Below are 16,606 nucleotides of genomic sequence, written 5' to 3'. Positions count from 1 at the left end.
GTTCACCTGAAAAAAGATTCAAGGACATCAAATCTGAATCTGGCATTATCTCTAGAATGTTGAGATATGGCATAATGAGGTGCAAAGGCATGTACTGATGACCAAACTTGCAGCTCTGTGTAGTCACTTGAGCTAGAAAAAGCTGCAGAAGCCACCTGCAGTCTCGTTGACTGTGATACCACTCGGCTTAGTGGAGACACATTGGCAATGTCGTGGCATAAACATATGCAGCAGAAAATGCATGGCGAGATTTTGAATCGAGACTAGAAGATTCTTCATCCTGTCTGTAACGGTCATGAACAGTTTTGAGGATGACTTGAATGATTTAGTCCTGTCCAAGTAAAAATAGAAGACTCTCTCTGCACATACAACGTATGGCATCTCACTTTATACTTACGAGCATCGGGCTTGGGAAAGAAAGTTTGTAAGTATATTGCCTGATTGATGTGGAAAATGAGACACTTTAGTCAGAAATTTTGGATGTGATTGTAAGTATACTTTGTACTTATAAAAGACTGTATAAGGTGGGACAGTTACCAGGTCTCGCAATTCTCCCACTCTCCTCACAGAGATAATCACCACTAACAAGGCTACTTTCATCAAAAGATGAAGCAATGAACAGGTAACCAGCAGTTCAAAGTGGGGACTCACAAACCTTGTTAACATCAGATTTAATCTTCAAGGGGGACAGGTTCCTTTACTTAGGGATATAACCTGTCCAGATCTTTCAAGAACCTGAGTGACATCAGATTGGAGAAAACTGAGTGATGAGCAACTAGACGGTGGAAAGCAGAAACAGCTGCTAGCTGAACCCTGATGGAACTAATGGAAAGTCCTTGCTGTTTCAAGTGGAATAAATAATCCAGAACTTGTTGCATAGACGCCTGGATCAGTGAAACACCTTTGTGCTGAGACCATAAGAAGAACCATTTCCACTTCAACAGGTATGGGTACCTAGCAGAAGGTTTTCTGCTATTCATGAGGATGTTTTGTAAATCCTTTGAACAGACCTCCTCCTCAGATGTTAACCATGGAGCATTCAGGCAGTAAGATGAAGAGCATCCAGGCTAGGATGAAGGAGATGTCCATGGTCCTGTGATTATGTATGGATATGTATTTCCCATATATATCCATACATAAAGGCTTGGGGGCGGGGGTCAGAGGTAAAGAAGGAGCTGAGGAATAGGGAAAATTGCTGGGGAGGAGCCTGGGTCTGAACTTGGAGGGCTGTTGGGTGTGGGTGGGAGAAGTATGGAACAGGGTTTTTGGGGGTGAAGGTGGGGCGGGAGGGGGAACTGTTAGGGAGCCTCTCCCATGCAGACCCTGGCTGATCACTAGCCTCTCTGTCAGGCACATTTGCCCCTGTCCCCATGTATCCCTATACCCTCCTCTGTCCCCATGTGGCCCTGTACCCCCACTCAGCCACCCCTCTCCCACCATACGTCTCTGCACCCTCCTGCTCCTGTGTTCCTGCACCCCCACTGCCATTCAGCCCCCGCCTCAGTCTGTCCCCTCCACTAGCCCTTCTGAAACGTATGTGATCCCCACAGAAACCCATGTACCCCACGCTGTCCATCCCCCCATAGCCTGTGCATCCTGACCTGGCCCAACAGGCAGGGCACTGTGAGGAACGCAGTCTCTTCACTTCCCTATCAGCAGCTGGGGCTGCTCCCACCTGGAAGCAGATGCTCTCTGTTCTGGTGCCACAGCAGCCCCTGGTGGGTGAAGGGCAAAAAGCGTAACTGCAGCACTGTTCCAGCAGAATGTATTTTCTGCAGAGAAAAAAAAATTCTGTACGGGACATGAATTCTGTACATGTGCAGCGGCACAGAATTCCCCCAGGAGAAAGCACTGTCCATAAGCACTCATAAATTCTTTCCCCAATGTTGGTGAGGAAAGCCTGACAAGCTAGATGCATGGATCTCAACTCTCTCACATTTTTGTGGAGAGCTAAATCTTGGACAGACCAGAAAGCTTGAGTCATGGATTTCCCAGGTGAACCTAGAGAAGCATCTGTACCCAGAGTCAATGTGGGTTGTGGGGGGACAAAGGGAACTCCCTCACATATGTTGGCTGGGTTCATTCGCCAGTCCAAAATGGCTAGGACTCCTGTGGGCTCTTGAACTAGCATGTCCCAGTGGGTGACAAATCAGAAGGTACATCAAGCTCACCCACATCTAAAACTTCCTGAGATGAAGTCTGGAAAGCCAAACCACACATGTACATGAGGCCTGAGACAGATCCTTACAGTCATAGTGGGATGGACATTTAAGTCTAAGAAAATGGCTAACAGTCTGAAATCTGGTTTTTGTGGGAAGAAAACCCCGACTGCTGTAGAGTCCAGGACCACTAATATCTTCTGATCGGGGGAAGTGCTGACTTGTCCTTGTTGATTGGCTGCCCCAGAACTCTAAAGGACTAGATCATTGCAACACTGAATTTTACTTGGCTCTTGGACTGACCTCCCACCAACCAATTGTCCAGGTATGGAAATATTTGTACTCCTGTTTTCCTTAGGAATGCAGCCACAACCACATGCATTTTGTAAATACTTGCAGGGTCATGGACAGACTGAAAAGTAGGACTATAAACGGATAATGGGAGTCACTGACCATAAATCTTAGGAATTTTTCTGTGGCTTTGAGGATAGAAACACGAATCCTTCAAGTCGAGGGCAGTGTACCACCTGCCAGGATCCAGGGAATAGATTAGAAAGGCTCCGGCGATCATGCGAAATTTTATTTTCTTTACATATTTGTTCAGCTCTCACAGGTCTAGTAAGGGCCTAAGACCTCATTTTGCCTTTGGAATTAGAGAGTAGCATGAATAAAACCCTTTCCCTCTGAATAAAGTAGGAATCTCTTCTACAGCTCCCAACGTGAGACTGGACCTCCAGAAGGAGGACCACTTTGTGAGAGTGGTCCCTGAAGACGGACTGGGAAGGTAGGGGAGGAAGGGTAGAAACACAACCTTCAGTTTATCCCAGTTCCACAGTGCTTAGGACCCACTACTCTATGGTAATATGGGTCCAAGCACATAGGAAGTGGAATAGCCTGTCAGAAAAAAACAGGGATAGGAGAAGCTGGCATAAGGCAAACTGGTAAGCTATCCTCAACAGGGCAGTCAAACAGACTGCTTGGTATATCCACGCTGTCTCTAGATGAGCTCACTGTAGACAAAAAGTGATGAGGGGGTGGTCTCATATGACTCTTCCCTTTCCTCCTGGACTGGTCAAGTAGCCTAAATATAAAGGGCTGGTAACAGTCAGTGAAATGACTCAGGGCAGAATTGCTTTTTTCGTGTGGAGTGGAGTATAAAACCTCAAAAGACTTCAATGTAGCTCTGGAGTTCTTCAGACTGTGGAACTTATCAACATTCTTGGGAAAAGAGGGTCGGTATCTCAAAAGGGAGATCCTGCATATTCTGCTGGACCTCCTGTGGAAGACCTGATGATTGAAGCCACAAACATCTCTGCTCAGTCCTTTTGGCTGTTGGTGGCAGAGAAGATGGTTTTTGCCAACAAACCCTTCTGAGCTCTAGAATGACCTCATTTATAGGCAGAGCAACTCAGGAGGGCCTGGCTGAACACCAAAATTCCTCCAATCATAGAATATCAGAGTTGGAAGGAACCTCAGGAGGTCATCTAGTCCAATCCCCTGCTCAAAGCAAGACCAATCCCCAACTAAATCATCCCAGCCAGGGCTTTGACAAGCATGACCTTAAAAACCTTAAAGGAAGGAGATTCCACCACCTCTGTAGGTAACACATTCCATTGCTTCTCCACTCTCCTAGTGAAAAAGTTTTTCCTAATATTCAACCTAAACCTCCCCCACTGCAACTTGAGACTATTACTCCTTGTTCTGTCATCTGGTACCACTGAGAACAGTCTAGATCCATCCTCTTTGGAACCCCCTTTCAGGTAGTTGAAAGTAGCTATCAAATCCCCTAGTCTTCTCTTCTGCAGACTAAATAATCCCAGTTCCCTCAGCCTCTCCTCATAAGTCATGTGTTCCAGCCAGCTAATTATTATTGCTGCCCTCCGCTGGACCCTTTCCAATTTTTCCACATCCTTCTTGTAGTGTAGGGACCAAAACTGGACACAGTACTCCAGATGAGGCCTCACCAATGTCAAATAGAGGGGAATGATCACGTCACTCGATCTGCTGGCAATGCCCCTACTTATACAGCCCAAAATGCCATTAGCCTTCTTGGTAACAAGGGCACACAGTTGACTCATATCCAGCTTCTCATCCACTGTAACCCCTAGGTCCTTTTCTGCAGAACTGCTGCCTAGCCACTCAGTCCCTAGTCTGTAGCAGTGCATGGGATTCTTCCGTCCTAAGTGCAGGACTCTGCACTTGTCCCTGTTGAACCTCATCACATTTCTTTTGGCCCAACCCTTTAATTTGTCTAGGTCCCTCTGTATCCTATCCCTACCCTCCAGCGTATCTACCACTCCTCCCAGTTTAGTGTCATCTGCAAACTTGCTGAAGGTGAAATCCACACCATCCTCTAGATCATTAATGAAGATATTGAACAAAACTGGCCCAAGGACCAACCCTTGGGCTCTCCGCTTGATACGGGCTGCCAACTAGACACGGAGCCATTGATCACTACCCCTTGAGCCTGACGATCTAGCCAGCTTTCTATCCACCTTATAGTTCATTCTTCCAGCCCATACTTCTTTAATTTGCTGGCAATCTGTGAGAGCTCTCCTGAACTACCTCCACTGTGTGTCCAGGGAGGAAGACACCCTCTTCAACAGGTCTTGATAGGACCTTATACAACCTGATGAAGTGAGGATACACCAGATATCACCACCTCATCAGGTGATGAGGAGGAGGAATACAAAGCAAGCTGCAGTGAAGCTTTCTGGAACTCCTCCAACGGAGGTCTTGCTGAGGCAGTTTACTCTTGCTCGGCACCCAACTTGGCACCCAGGGTAACTTCATGAGCCTCCTCATGTGAACTACCCCGGAATCTACTTGGAGATCTGGAGGAAGAAGGGTTTGCAGGGAGGATCTGGGTGTGGAAGGAAATCTCCACAGATTCCAATACGGCCACTGATAGGGCACTGGACCAAGGATCCATGTCCCTTGACGAACATGGAACCTCTGCTAGAAAACATTTTGATGACGGAGAGCGATGCCTCCTATCTCGAGATAGACACACATTAGCCAACTTCCAATTCTGAAAATGAGCCTGAGTCACCCAACCAGGTGCAGAAGAGCACTGGCAAGATTCCAGAGATGACAGTATTGAGATAAGCATACTGGGCTCACCTCAAAATAGCACTGGACAACAGTGTGCAGAAGGATCTGAAGCAGTCAACGGTATTGAAAGCTGACCTATACCTACAAGTAAGTACAATGCAGTCTAAGGGGTTGTTGGTACTGGACAAGATGTCTCCTATACTACTGGAGAGGCCAGTACCAAGAGACACAGGAGATCTCGTGCTGCCGTATATGCCTCCAATGTCATCAACATGGAGGGGTTCTCCTTATGCTGCTGCTGTTGCATTGAAGAGGTTGGTATTACAGCATCAGTCAATCGCAATGACACAGACACCAGTGCTGATGATCCCAATTTAGATGCTACTGGCACAGGTGAGTGCCTCCTCTCCAGCACTCTACTCTACTTCCCAGCTTGTTTACTGGTTGACTGTGCCGGGGACCTTGATCTCTTGGAGGATGAGTCCTTTGCAGCACTATGCCAATGTTTTTTTCTCCGTACCAGGGAAGGAGAGCTGTGCCAAGACTCTGCAACGTGCAGAAGGGCATTTCTGACAGAAGTAGATATGCTTGGTAAGGCTCTAATGATAGATGCAGGGCAGCCTTTACTAGAAGGCGACAGAGCTTCACTGCCCTAAACTTTTTGGGGCTTAAGTCCCTGAAGATCTTGCACCTGTCCCAGACATGACCCTTGTCAAGGGACTTTAAACTCTGAGAAGGATGGTCACTCACCAACATGGATTTCCTGCAGTCAGTGCAAGGCTTAAAGCTCGGAGACAGAGGCATTTCCTGGTACCAGACATCAGCATCCAGAAGAATCAGGAAGCAACAGTTCACCAAAGTACAAAACAACTAAGAAATGTAACATACACTAACCTAACTATGAACGAGTACCAAACTATATATAAGAGTACCAAACTATATACATTGAAAAGGACAATACTTGGAGAAACAAGCTAATACAATGACTACCAACCAAGGGTGATAAGAAGGAACTGAGGAGGATTGGGGATGGCTCCGCCCTTTATACTAACAAGCAACAGCATGAGGCAGCAGAGGGCACATGTGGCACCTGACAGATACCACTAAGGGAAAAGTCTCGGACTCTGGTGCACTGGGCACGCACACCTCTGAAGTGGAACGGACATGTGCAATCACTCAGAAAGAAGTCCATCCTTTGTTCGAAAAGCATTCCGCTTTTTAGCTAATGCTACTGTCATAAATATAAAGGGAAGGGTAAACCCCTTTAAAATCTCTCCTGGCCAGAGGAAAAATCCTCTCACTTGTAAAGGGTTAAGAAGCTAAAGGTAACCTTGCTGGCACCTGACCAAAATGACCAATGAGGAGACAAGATACTTTCAAAAAGCTGGGAGGAGGGAGAGAAACAAAGGGTCTGTGTCTGTCTATATGCTGCTTTTGCTGGGGATAGAACAGGAATGGAGTCTTAGAACTTTTAGTAAGTAATCTAGCTAGGTATGTGTTAGATTATGATTTCTTTAAATGGCTGAGAAAGGAACTGTGCTGAATAGAATAACTATTTCTGTCTGTGTGTCTTTTTTGTAACTTAAGGTTTTGCCTAGAGGGATTCTCTGTGTTTTGAATCTAATTACCCTGTAAGGTATCGACCATCCTGATCTTACAGAAGTGATTCCTTTACTTCTATTTCTATTAAAAGTCTTCTTGTAAGAAAACTGAATGCTTTTTCATTGTTCTCAGATCCAAGGGTTTGAGTCTGTGGTCCCCTATGCAAATTGGTGAGGATTTTTACCAAACCTTTCCCAGGAAGTGGGGTGCAAGGGTTGGGACGATTTTGGGGGGAAAGACGTGTCCAAACTACGTTTCCCAGTAAACCCAGTTAGAGTTTGGTGGTTGCAGTGGATATTCCAAGGACATAGGATAAAATTAATTTGTACCCTGGGGAAGTTTTAACCTAAGCTGGTAAAAGTAAGCTTAGGAGGTTTTCATGCAGGTCCCCACATCTGTACCCTAGAGTTCAGAGTGGGGGAGGAACCTTGACAGCTACTATTAAGGTTGCAAAACTGCTGCAGCTATTTTCACTTGCTCAACTTTCCAAAAATTAGGAACCTTCTTTTATATAGTCTGACTTTATTTTTCTTTTAAAATCATATTCATAAATGCCATGAATGTTAAGTTTATGCCCTTGTATTGGCATATCTAATACATCAACTTTAGCACAAAATATTAAAGTTATATATACATGTATACATGAGAATGAAATTAAGCTACCTTTTCATGTACTTGATGACCAGATCTAACTTTTCCAAATCCTTTTCTTCTATCAGATCAGTACAATACTTCACAACCTGTAGAATGTCTTCCTCCATGGGATCTGTAAGGAAAATATAGATACAGTAGGGAACTTTTCTTCAAGTATACTTGGAATCAAAGAAATTCTGCAGTGACTAATATTTCAGAGTCTGATCTTGCAGCCCTTGCATTTCCACATCTCCCACTGAAGTCATCTGAAGTTTTGCATATGCAAGGACTGCATGATCTTGAGAAATCTGGACAGCAGACTTGTTTTTTTCCTGCAAGAACAAGTGACAGCAAAGCTATTAAAAGAAAGGGAACAGACATATGCATTTATAATGGAATAGCTGTTTCAAAACTTTGGTAATGAAGGCAGTGATGTCCTGTAACATCAGAGAGACCAAAAAAACTGCAGTTCTAATTTTTCAGGACATCAAGGAGGCAATAATTGTCTCAAATTATGTTAAAGTACAATGCTACCTTCAGGTTTTAACGATTGTTTTATACTTTTGTTCTTCTGTAATTTTATAAAAGAATTTTAATATATCTATTAAAAAACCTTTCAGTTCACCTTTCTGATAAAAATGCTTTCTATAGAAGATGGTTTCACTTCTGTTACTTTTAACTTTGGTAGCTGCAACATGTTGGACAGAAAGAAGACTAGCTACAGTAATTTAGCTTGTACTAAGGCATGAACAAGATATAGGACAGAAAAGGGTAGCTTTTAGAAATGTTATAAAAAGAGATGCAATAAAGTTTGGCAAAAGCATAGATGTGAGAAAGAATGAAAGTATCATAGAATCATATAACTGAAAGGGACCTCGAGAGGTCATCTAGTCCAGTCCCCTGAACTTGTGGCAAGACTAAGTATTATGACTATTCCTGAGAGGTGTTTATCTAACTTGCTCTTAAAAATCTCCAATGATAGAGATTCCACAACCTCCCTAGGCAAATTTATTCCAGTGCTTAACCACCCTGACAGCCCGGAAGTTTTTCCTAATGTCCAACCTAAACTTCCCTTGCTGCAATTTCAGCCCATTGCTTCTTGTCCTACCCTCAGAGGTTAAGAAAAACCATTTTTCTTCCTCCTCCTTGTAACAATCTTTTACATACTTGAAAACTTATGTCCCATCTCAGTCTTCTCTTTTCCAGGATAAACAAACCCAATTTTCCCTCATAGGCCATGTTTTCCAGACCTTTAATCATTTTTGTTGCTCTTCTTTGGACCTTCTGCCATTTGTCCACATCCTTCCTGAAATGTGGCGCCCAGAACTGTACTCCAGTTGAGGCCTAATCAGCGCGGAATAGAGCGGAAGAATTATTTCTCATCTCCTGCTTACAACACTCCTGCTACTACATCCCAGAATGATGTTCGCTTTTTTTGCAATAGTGTTACACTGCTGACCTGTATTTGGCTTGTGATCCACTATGACCCCCAGATCCCTTTCCGCACTACTCCTTCCTAGGCGGTCACTTCTTATTTTGTGTGTGCGCAACTAATTGTTCCTTCCTAAATGGACTACTTTGCATTTGTCCTTACTGAATTCATCCTATTTACTTCAGACCATTTCTCCAGTTTGTCCAGATCATTTTCAATTTTAATCCTATCCTCCAAAGCACTTGCAGCCCCTCCCAGCTTGGTATTGTCCGCAAACTTTATAAGTATATTCTGTATGCCATTTTCTAAGTACTCCAATTATCCCAAGGTTGTGAGGAAGAGAGAGATCAGGACGACTGGAAAAGAAACCAGCAAGAGAAGCAGGAGTACACAGAAGATATGGTATAGAAATTCAGTTTTTCCCATTTGGTTTTCCTTGTGATGTATGCAGAATCACCACGGGTATAATATTTGAAAATCAAATTATCTGAATTACAATATACCTGAAATAGTTGTAATCCATTCTTTGAGCAAGGTCTTTACATCACTGAATTCAACAGCTCCAGCTAGATTTGGTACCCGTGATGTAATTGAGCCAGACTGTGCTGTCTGCAAAGCTGATGGGCCTGAAGTATTTGAGGTTGATGGAACTGGTTCCACCTATTCAGAAAAAAAATAATTGATATTGTTCATATGCTTCAATGTTTGTCAGACTGATTTTCAAATTTGTAACACCTATGTTTTCTGAGAAAAATACTGAAAAACAAGTCTTAATACTTTGAAAAACAAATACAAGAGGCAAGAAAAGCAGCGCAAGTCCTATTTAGTACATTAAGCAGCTACAATAACAACTGTGATTAAAGACTGATTCTAAGGAACAGTCATTAAAATAAAAAGATAATTTACTGAAAACTTTTAGTTTTGTTAAAATTACCTGAGATTTACCAGTGGCTGTACCTTCCTGATTTAAGAAACCATCTATTAGCTTCTGTGGGCTTCTGGAAGAAGCCACCATGTTTTTTGCAGGGCTATCCAAGAGTTTGTTTTTCAAAGGACTTTGAATCTTTTTCACTGGACTGATTTGATTTTTTTTCCTGTTTTTTTTCTTAGTTTTCACGGTTGCTTGCTTCAACTGTAATAAAGGATTCTTTGATACTGAAAAAGCAGGAATAATTAGTGGCCATTAACTTTCTAGTATTTTTTTCACTGAAAGCAAGAATCATAACACTTATGTGAAATCTAAGACCAATCATTCAATTTATCATAGACAAGACCCATTGTTTTTGGTTTTTACCAAAAAAATCCCCAGGTTTTACGAAAGTTATGATTTGTTTTTTCCTGATTTTCACCCTAACTTTGAACGACTCAAGTACATGAAAATAGTAATATTAAGACATCCTCTACATTACATGTAGTAGAGGTGGTAGTGGTTTTGAGTTCAATTTAATTCACATTAAATTTTGTTTGTTACAGTATCTTGGGGCTCCGATAGTGCCACTAGGCAGTACTGAACCTATGTATTAAGCAGCTAAACACAGTTCATTAAATGAACCACAGCATTAAATTGCTTTACCTTCACTATCCTTACTTTTCCCTATTTGTTTCTTTTTTCTGTCCTCCCATTTCCCCAATATTAACCCCGATATTTACCCAGAAAACTGTGAATTTAATTTTTTGCACTGATTTTCACCCATTTTAAATTTTTTATAATGAATACAGATTAATTCCGGGAAATTATAAACAAAATAAAACACAAAAATGAAGAGCTTTATTCTTAGACAAGATAACTTATTTGTATCTGTCATTCCAGTCACTGACAATGTTTCAACAAAACTTTTTAAAGGATATTTTAATTAAGTTAGTGCATGGGGATGACATCCAGCTTAATATTCTTTTTAACAGCAAACATTCTAGTTCCTGAATGAGAATAACCTGTTGAACCTAAATCCAGTCAACACTATAGCAGTTTTAGTCAGGCACACTGCTTCACTATTCTCAAAGCCGCATGCAACCTAGAGAACTCGTGAACACTTATAATGCCCACCAGCTAGAAACAGCAGCAAAAAACTTCTTCCACCTTTGACTAGCCAACAAATTATACCCCATCCCATTAGATTCAAACCTATCTACAATGACCCATGAATTGTGAACTCCAAGTTTGATTATTATAATGTACTGTGTAATTTGGAATGAAACCAAACACACACACAAAATTCCAACTGGAGCAAAATGCAGCAGACCAACCAATGGTCACCAACAGGGCGACAGAAGAACATCGCTCTGATGCTTTGGTCACTTTACTTGATCCCCACAGAATATTGGATCAATTTTAAGGTGATGGGGGGTGTAATCCAGACCCTACTGAAAGTCAATGGCAAAACTGCTATTGACTTTAATGGGGACAGAATTTCACCCCAGTCCAGATGATTTTACATAAGATTTGAGCAAAGCATACCACAAGAAAAGGGAAGGGGACAAAAGAAGGGAAGGTGTCCAATCTCTAAATGAAAAGCTGGGAAAGGCATTTTTCAAAATTGAACTTCTAGATCCTTGTCTTTACTCTCAAATTCTAATTGGAAATGTATACACACGCATGTCTCATGGAAGAAATGAGAAACCCAAGAAAGAAATAAAACCCAAAACATTTGGTGGCATATGCCACAGAAGCAATGGAAATACTACTAAGTATTTTGTAGCAGTTTTCATCAGCAGATCTCAAAATGCCTTTTAAACCCATTAACCTTGTTTTAGAGAAGGGGGAAATGTGGGACAGAGAGCTGAAGTGACTTGTCCAAAATCATCCAGCAGGCCAGAGGCAGAGTCAGGGACAGAAGCTAGGTCTCCTGAGTCCAAGTCAGTGCTCTATCCACTCATAGGCACTGAACTGAACATTCAGCTTAAACTAAACAGTGAGTTCTATCTTCAAGTCATGGGAAATGCAAAGTTGACTCTTAAATTAGGGCCTCATTCTGCAAACACATTTGTAACTAGTCCCATGAAGTCAACTGACTAGCAAAATTACATGCATAAGTATTTGCAAAATGGTATATTAAATTTGGCAAAAACTGACAGCCTGCGAAAAGCAAAGGCAGTGATTCAACTGAAGATACAGTGGAACAGTGACAGTGTGAAAGTCACTTCTAACGATACAAACGACTGTCTTGACTACTCTGCTTTGTCCTCCAATTTGCTTCTTTGGGCACACTTTTTGGAGAAAGCTGGCTTGTTCTACCTAGTCACTTTGAGATCAGATAGAATAGTCCCTAACAAAATAGTTGGAATGTAGAACAGAAGTGACAGTCCTGTAGCAGCTCTTGGTTATCTCAGATTTTAGGCACACATATGCATTCAATCTATACCTATACCCACCCACTATTTTCCCTTTGTATTGTCAGAAGACTAGATCAACCAATATAACAGAGCCATGCTCCTTGGAAGAACAGGGGAAGAGAGGATCTTTAAGTCACTTTTATGCTGCCTTGATCCTGGGACCATACAAAAAACAATCGAGTCCCTGGCATAATTTAGAGCATACTTATTCTTAAACCTATCCCCAGAACAACAAACCTGGATTGGACAACAGGACTGGGGCCAAAATGTGTAACAATGTTCTTAGACTGTGGTATTTTTAGATGCATTAGTTGTATTTTGCAATTTTCTTTAGGATTGCAGAAAGTCCCTTCAAATCTTAGAATACTCCAGATACAAGACTGATGTACATTCAAAAAAATTTTTTATGACTCACCAAAGGTGCTGATCGGTTGCTGATAAATTATGTTCTCTGACTGCTTTTGCCTTTGATCATATGCATCTTTAAGTTCCTCTTGCAGCTCAGGAGGTAGAGCAGCAAAAACCTCTGGGTCCACCTGAAGAATGAGAAATAGTTCATTAGAGGTTTTTCTACTGGTGACAACAGTGTTTGATGTTTACTTTTTATTGTTTACCCACATGAGAAAGGGATTTGCGTTATGTGTCAATCATATTTAGATAAATTTAAAATATTGTAAGATATCTTCTGTTTGCATTTATATATTTATATACACACATATACACACACACATATCTGTCAACAAGTGAAAAGCTTAAATTATTTTCCTTTCAATATTTACATTTTAAATACAATTTATTTTACAACTAATTTGCTTAACAACATTTATAATAAATCAACTCGATTTAAATAACATGCTCAGAGGTGCCAAATCAACAATTGTTTTGATTATTTTCATAATATATTTAATACACACTTGCTGAATATTGTGGGCGAAGCTGTGCCTTTAAGACACACATACCCCTGTAATGGGAGCATGTGCAAAACAACTCCTTCCCAGGGAGAGGCACCCAGAAGCATTCCCTCTCCACCCTTATCCTCAAAGACAAGTAGGATTGACATCTGGCTCCTTCTAGTTCTTGCACCCGGCAATTTTTTAGGCTGGTGCTTCCCGAATGGAGCATCTTGGAAGCAGCCTTGCACCTCCTTGAGTGCAGGGGCTACAAATCTAGTTAGATGAGTTATGCTGGATTTGGAGGGGAGTGGGGTGGATAGGAGCCTTCCTTCTTCCCTATGCTAGTACCCTTTGATTGTACAGATTTTCACTTTTGGATGAATAATCTTCTGTCATTCATCATCATCTTGACTGGGCCAGAGCTTGAGTACAGATATACAGTATACACACCTGATTATCCGAATAGAAAGGACGACTTGGATTTTATTTGGCTAATTGGGAGTTTATAACAGAGAGGGCAGAAGCAGCAGCGCAGCAAGACCTCTGCAACTCTGATGTCATGTCCCCAGTCACTTACTCCCATGACAGCAGGACTGCAGAAAGCTCCTTGCACTGCCACTCCTGCGCGTGCGTGTGTGTGTGGGGTTGTGCTCCTAGGGGGGCAGAAAGGATACTGCTTGGCCAGGATACTACTTTACTCTGCCAGGACCCTGCCTTCCCTGCACGTTGGGCTAGCAGGGATAGGGTGTCACCGGTCCCGCATCAGTACAAGGAGCCCTCTGCAGCTCTGCGGTCATAGGAGTGAGTGAGCAGGGCTATGGTGGGGGAGCTGCAGCGGGCTCCCTGTGTTGCCGCAGGAGCCATTCAGCAGCAGCGTGGCCTCATCATTGCTGGGGGTCTCTGGTCTATTATCTGAACCTCTGCATCTGTCCTCTATGGGAGACAAGGAAGGGATTCAGAAAACACAGAGATTCAGATAACAGGATTTCAGAAAATCAGGATTATACTGTAGTGTATTCTAGATTTTTCTGGAACATTCAGATGAAGTTTCATGAGCCAGTAGAAATACTGTATGTGATATTATTCTCTAGTTTTGAGTTGCTCAATGTTTTAAAAGTTTCAAATATTTGCCTTCTTAAGTTTTCAGTGCAAAAAAGTGAGTGAACTATTTACGCTAAGGGTGAAACGTATACTTTCCTCCATTATAAAAAAAATCTTGTGAACTTTCTGACATGCTCTAAAAGCTAAAATGGGTGAGTGCAGAAAGTAAATTTGGCAGGGAGACGGACTTTACTAAGAATTGTTTTTGAGTTTTCCAATGAAAATGGTTAGATTTTGGCAAAGTTATGAGGCGTTCAAAACCAACCCGTACATGACTATTACATGTTATTTATAGGCTTAGAGGGTTAGATTTTTATTGATAAATGTTGGTAAACCAGTGATTTCTCTGTACACACACACACAAACTGACGAAATTATACTTCCATAGATAATAACAGAAACGTACAGATAGGAAAAGGAAGAAAAATGGTGCTTGAGAACTTATCAAAGTTTGATTTAAGCATATTAAGTGTGTATATTTTGACATGTGATGTTGACAATTTATTTTTTAACAATTATCAAGCTTTAAATTTTTGAATCTCAATGTCTACTGTCATTAACTAATTATTGTCTGACTTCCCTCCATAATTTCCCACAATTGTGAAAATTTATAAATCAATAAAAATAGAAAAATGCTTAAAAATAAACACTGATAGCATTATCCATCAGATTATAAAAAAATAAAAACAGAATTCTGCCAAGCCTGGTAGTAGTTTTAACAACAATGGCATTTTTTTCTTCAACTGAGATCTACAAATATTTGTATGGAAGACAGGCTGCACAGTTCACACATACCAACTTACCTCTCTAATGAATACTCACTTCATATAAATTGTGCATCTGCTTACAAAGGTAAATCTTGATGCACCTGGCACAGATTTTTTCAGTTTTGAAAACTCTTCATGCCAAGCACAAAGTTTTCAACACATAAGACATGCAGTAAATAAGGTAAGTTTTGGACGGAGTCTGGCCCTACTGAATGCACACCTTGTATTTGATAGCACATTACAGTGGAATCAAGCCGAATATTTCCAGAACTTGGAATGATTTTTAAGAACACAGGTATTTCTATTAAAAATATATTTTTTTAAAAAGTTAAAGCTGAACGCTTAAGCACCCAAGAATCAGGAAATTTGCACATGCAGTATGAACTCGGTCCCTCTGGGTACATGCATTGCAGCAGTCTAATTATATTCTCTCATAACTATTTCTCAAATAAAATCATATACAGAATATTTTATTTTTACCTGTGCGAGAGCACACCCACCCTCAATTGCTTAAAAGGTGCACTTTGTAAGTTGCACTAAGAGATAGTGATCCAAACTAAAGGTTGAATGTACAAAATTAACTAATTTCCTGACTCTTAAGTAATTATCTGTGCAACCATAATGTCTTACATGTAGCTTTAAAAAAAACTGAACAAAAAGTGAACCTTGTATATTTTACATAAATAGTTCTCAAACTTTCTGATGGTATTTATGCCTGTAATAAATTATTAATAAGGTGATTACAATATACGGCGCTTTCAGGCAAAACAAATCTATTGTGAAATTAAGAACTCATAAGTGACCTCTCCTTATTAACTCATCATACAAAACATCAGTTTTTTTATGTGCTGTTTACATTCTCAAAGTGATTTACCATTTGAAATCACAAAGTAGGAGGTGCAAATTTGCTAATGATAAAAAAAAAAAGTTACTAACCTTTGTGTAACTGGTTTCAGAGTGGTAGCCTGTATCAGCAAAAAAACACGAGGGGTACTTGTGGCACTTTAGAGACTAACAAATTAATTTGGGCATAAGCTTTCATGGGCTAAAACCCACTTCATCAGATGCATGCAGTGGAAAATACAATAGGAAGATATATATACTCAGAGAACATGAAAAAATGGGTGTTGCCATACTAATCATGACAAGACAAATTAATTAAAGGTGGGTTATTATCAGCAGGAGAAAAAAACATTTGTAGTGATAATCAGGATGGCCCATTTCAAATAAACAGTGACAAAAAGACGTGAGTAACAGTAGGGGGAAAAAAATTAGCATGGGGAAATAGCTTTTACTTTGTGTAATAACCCATCCACTCCCAGTCTTTATTCAAGCCTAATGTAATGGTGTCCAGTTTGCAAATTAATTCCAATTCTGCAGTTTCTCGTTGGAGTCTGTTTTTGAAAGTTTTTTGTTGTTGGAGAATTGCAACTTTTAGGTCTGAAATTGAGTGACCAGGGAGGTTGAAGTGTTTTCCGACTGGTTTTTGAACGTTATAATTCTTGATGTCTGATTTGCGTCCATTTATTCTTTTGCGTAGAGATTGTCCGGTTTGGCCAATGTACATGGCAGGGGGCATTGCTGGTACATGATGGCATATATCACATTGGTAGATGTGCAGGTGAACGAGCCCCT

The 16,606-nt window shown here is 41.0% G+C and overlaps 1 protein-coding gene across 8 annotated transcripts in view; it reads right to left on the bottom strand.

The window, feature by feature from the left end:
* REV1 (REV1 DNA directed polymerase) overlaps positions 1-16,606 on the bottom strand; it is a 93,180-nt gene that overhangs the window by 3,578 nt on the left and 72,996 nt on the right. For all 8 annotated transcript variants that reach the window (XM_048858007.2, XM_048857996.2, XM_048857978.2 and 5 more), the window contains 4 exons: positions 12,626-12,746; positions 9,815-10,035; positions 9,384-9,540; positions 7,479-7,581 (listed from right to left, as the gene is read on the bottom strand). In XM_048858007.2, coding sequence (XP_048713964.2) covers positions 7,479-7,581; positions 9,384-9,540; positions 9,815-10,035; positions 12,626-12,746 — 602 coding nt within the window. The remainder of the gene's footprint in view (positions 1-7,478; positions 7,582-9,383; positions 9,541-9,814; positions 10,036-12,625; positions 12,747-16,606) is intronic.

This window comes from Caretta caretta, chromosome 1 (genome assembly GCF_965140235.1).
Source record: "Caretta caretta isolate rCarCar2 chromosome 1, rCarCar1.hap1, whole genome shotgun sequence".
Lineage (NCBI taxonomy): Eukaryota > Metazoa > Chordata > Testudines > Cheloniidae > Caretta > Caretta caretta.
Note: the sequence above shows the minus strand (reverse complement) of the source record. Positions and strands in the feature narration are given on the sequence as shown.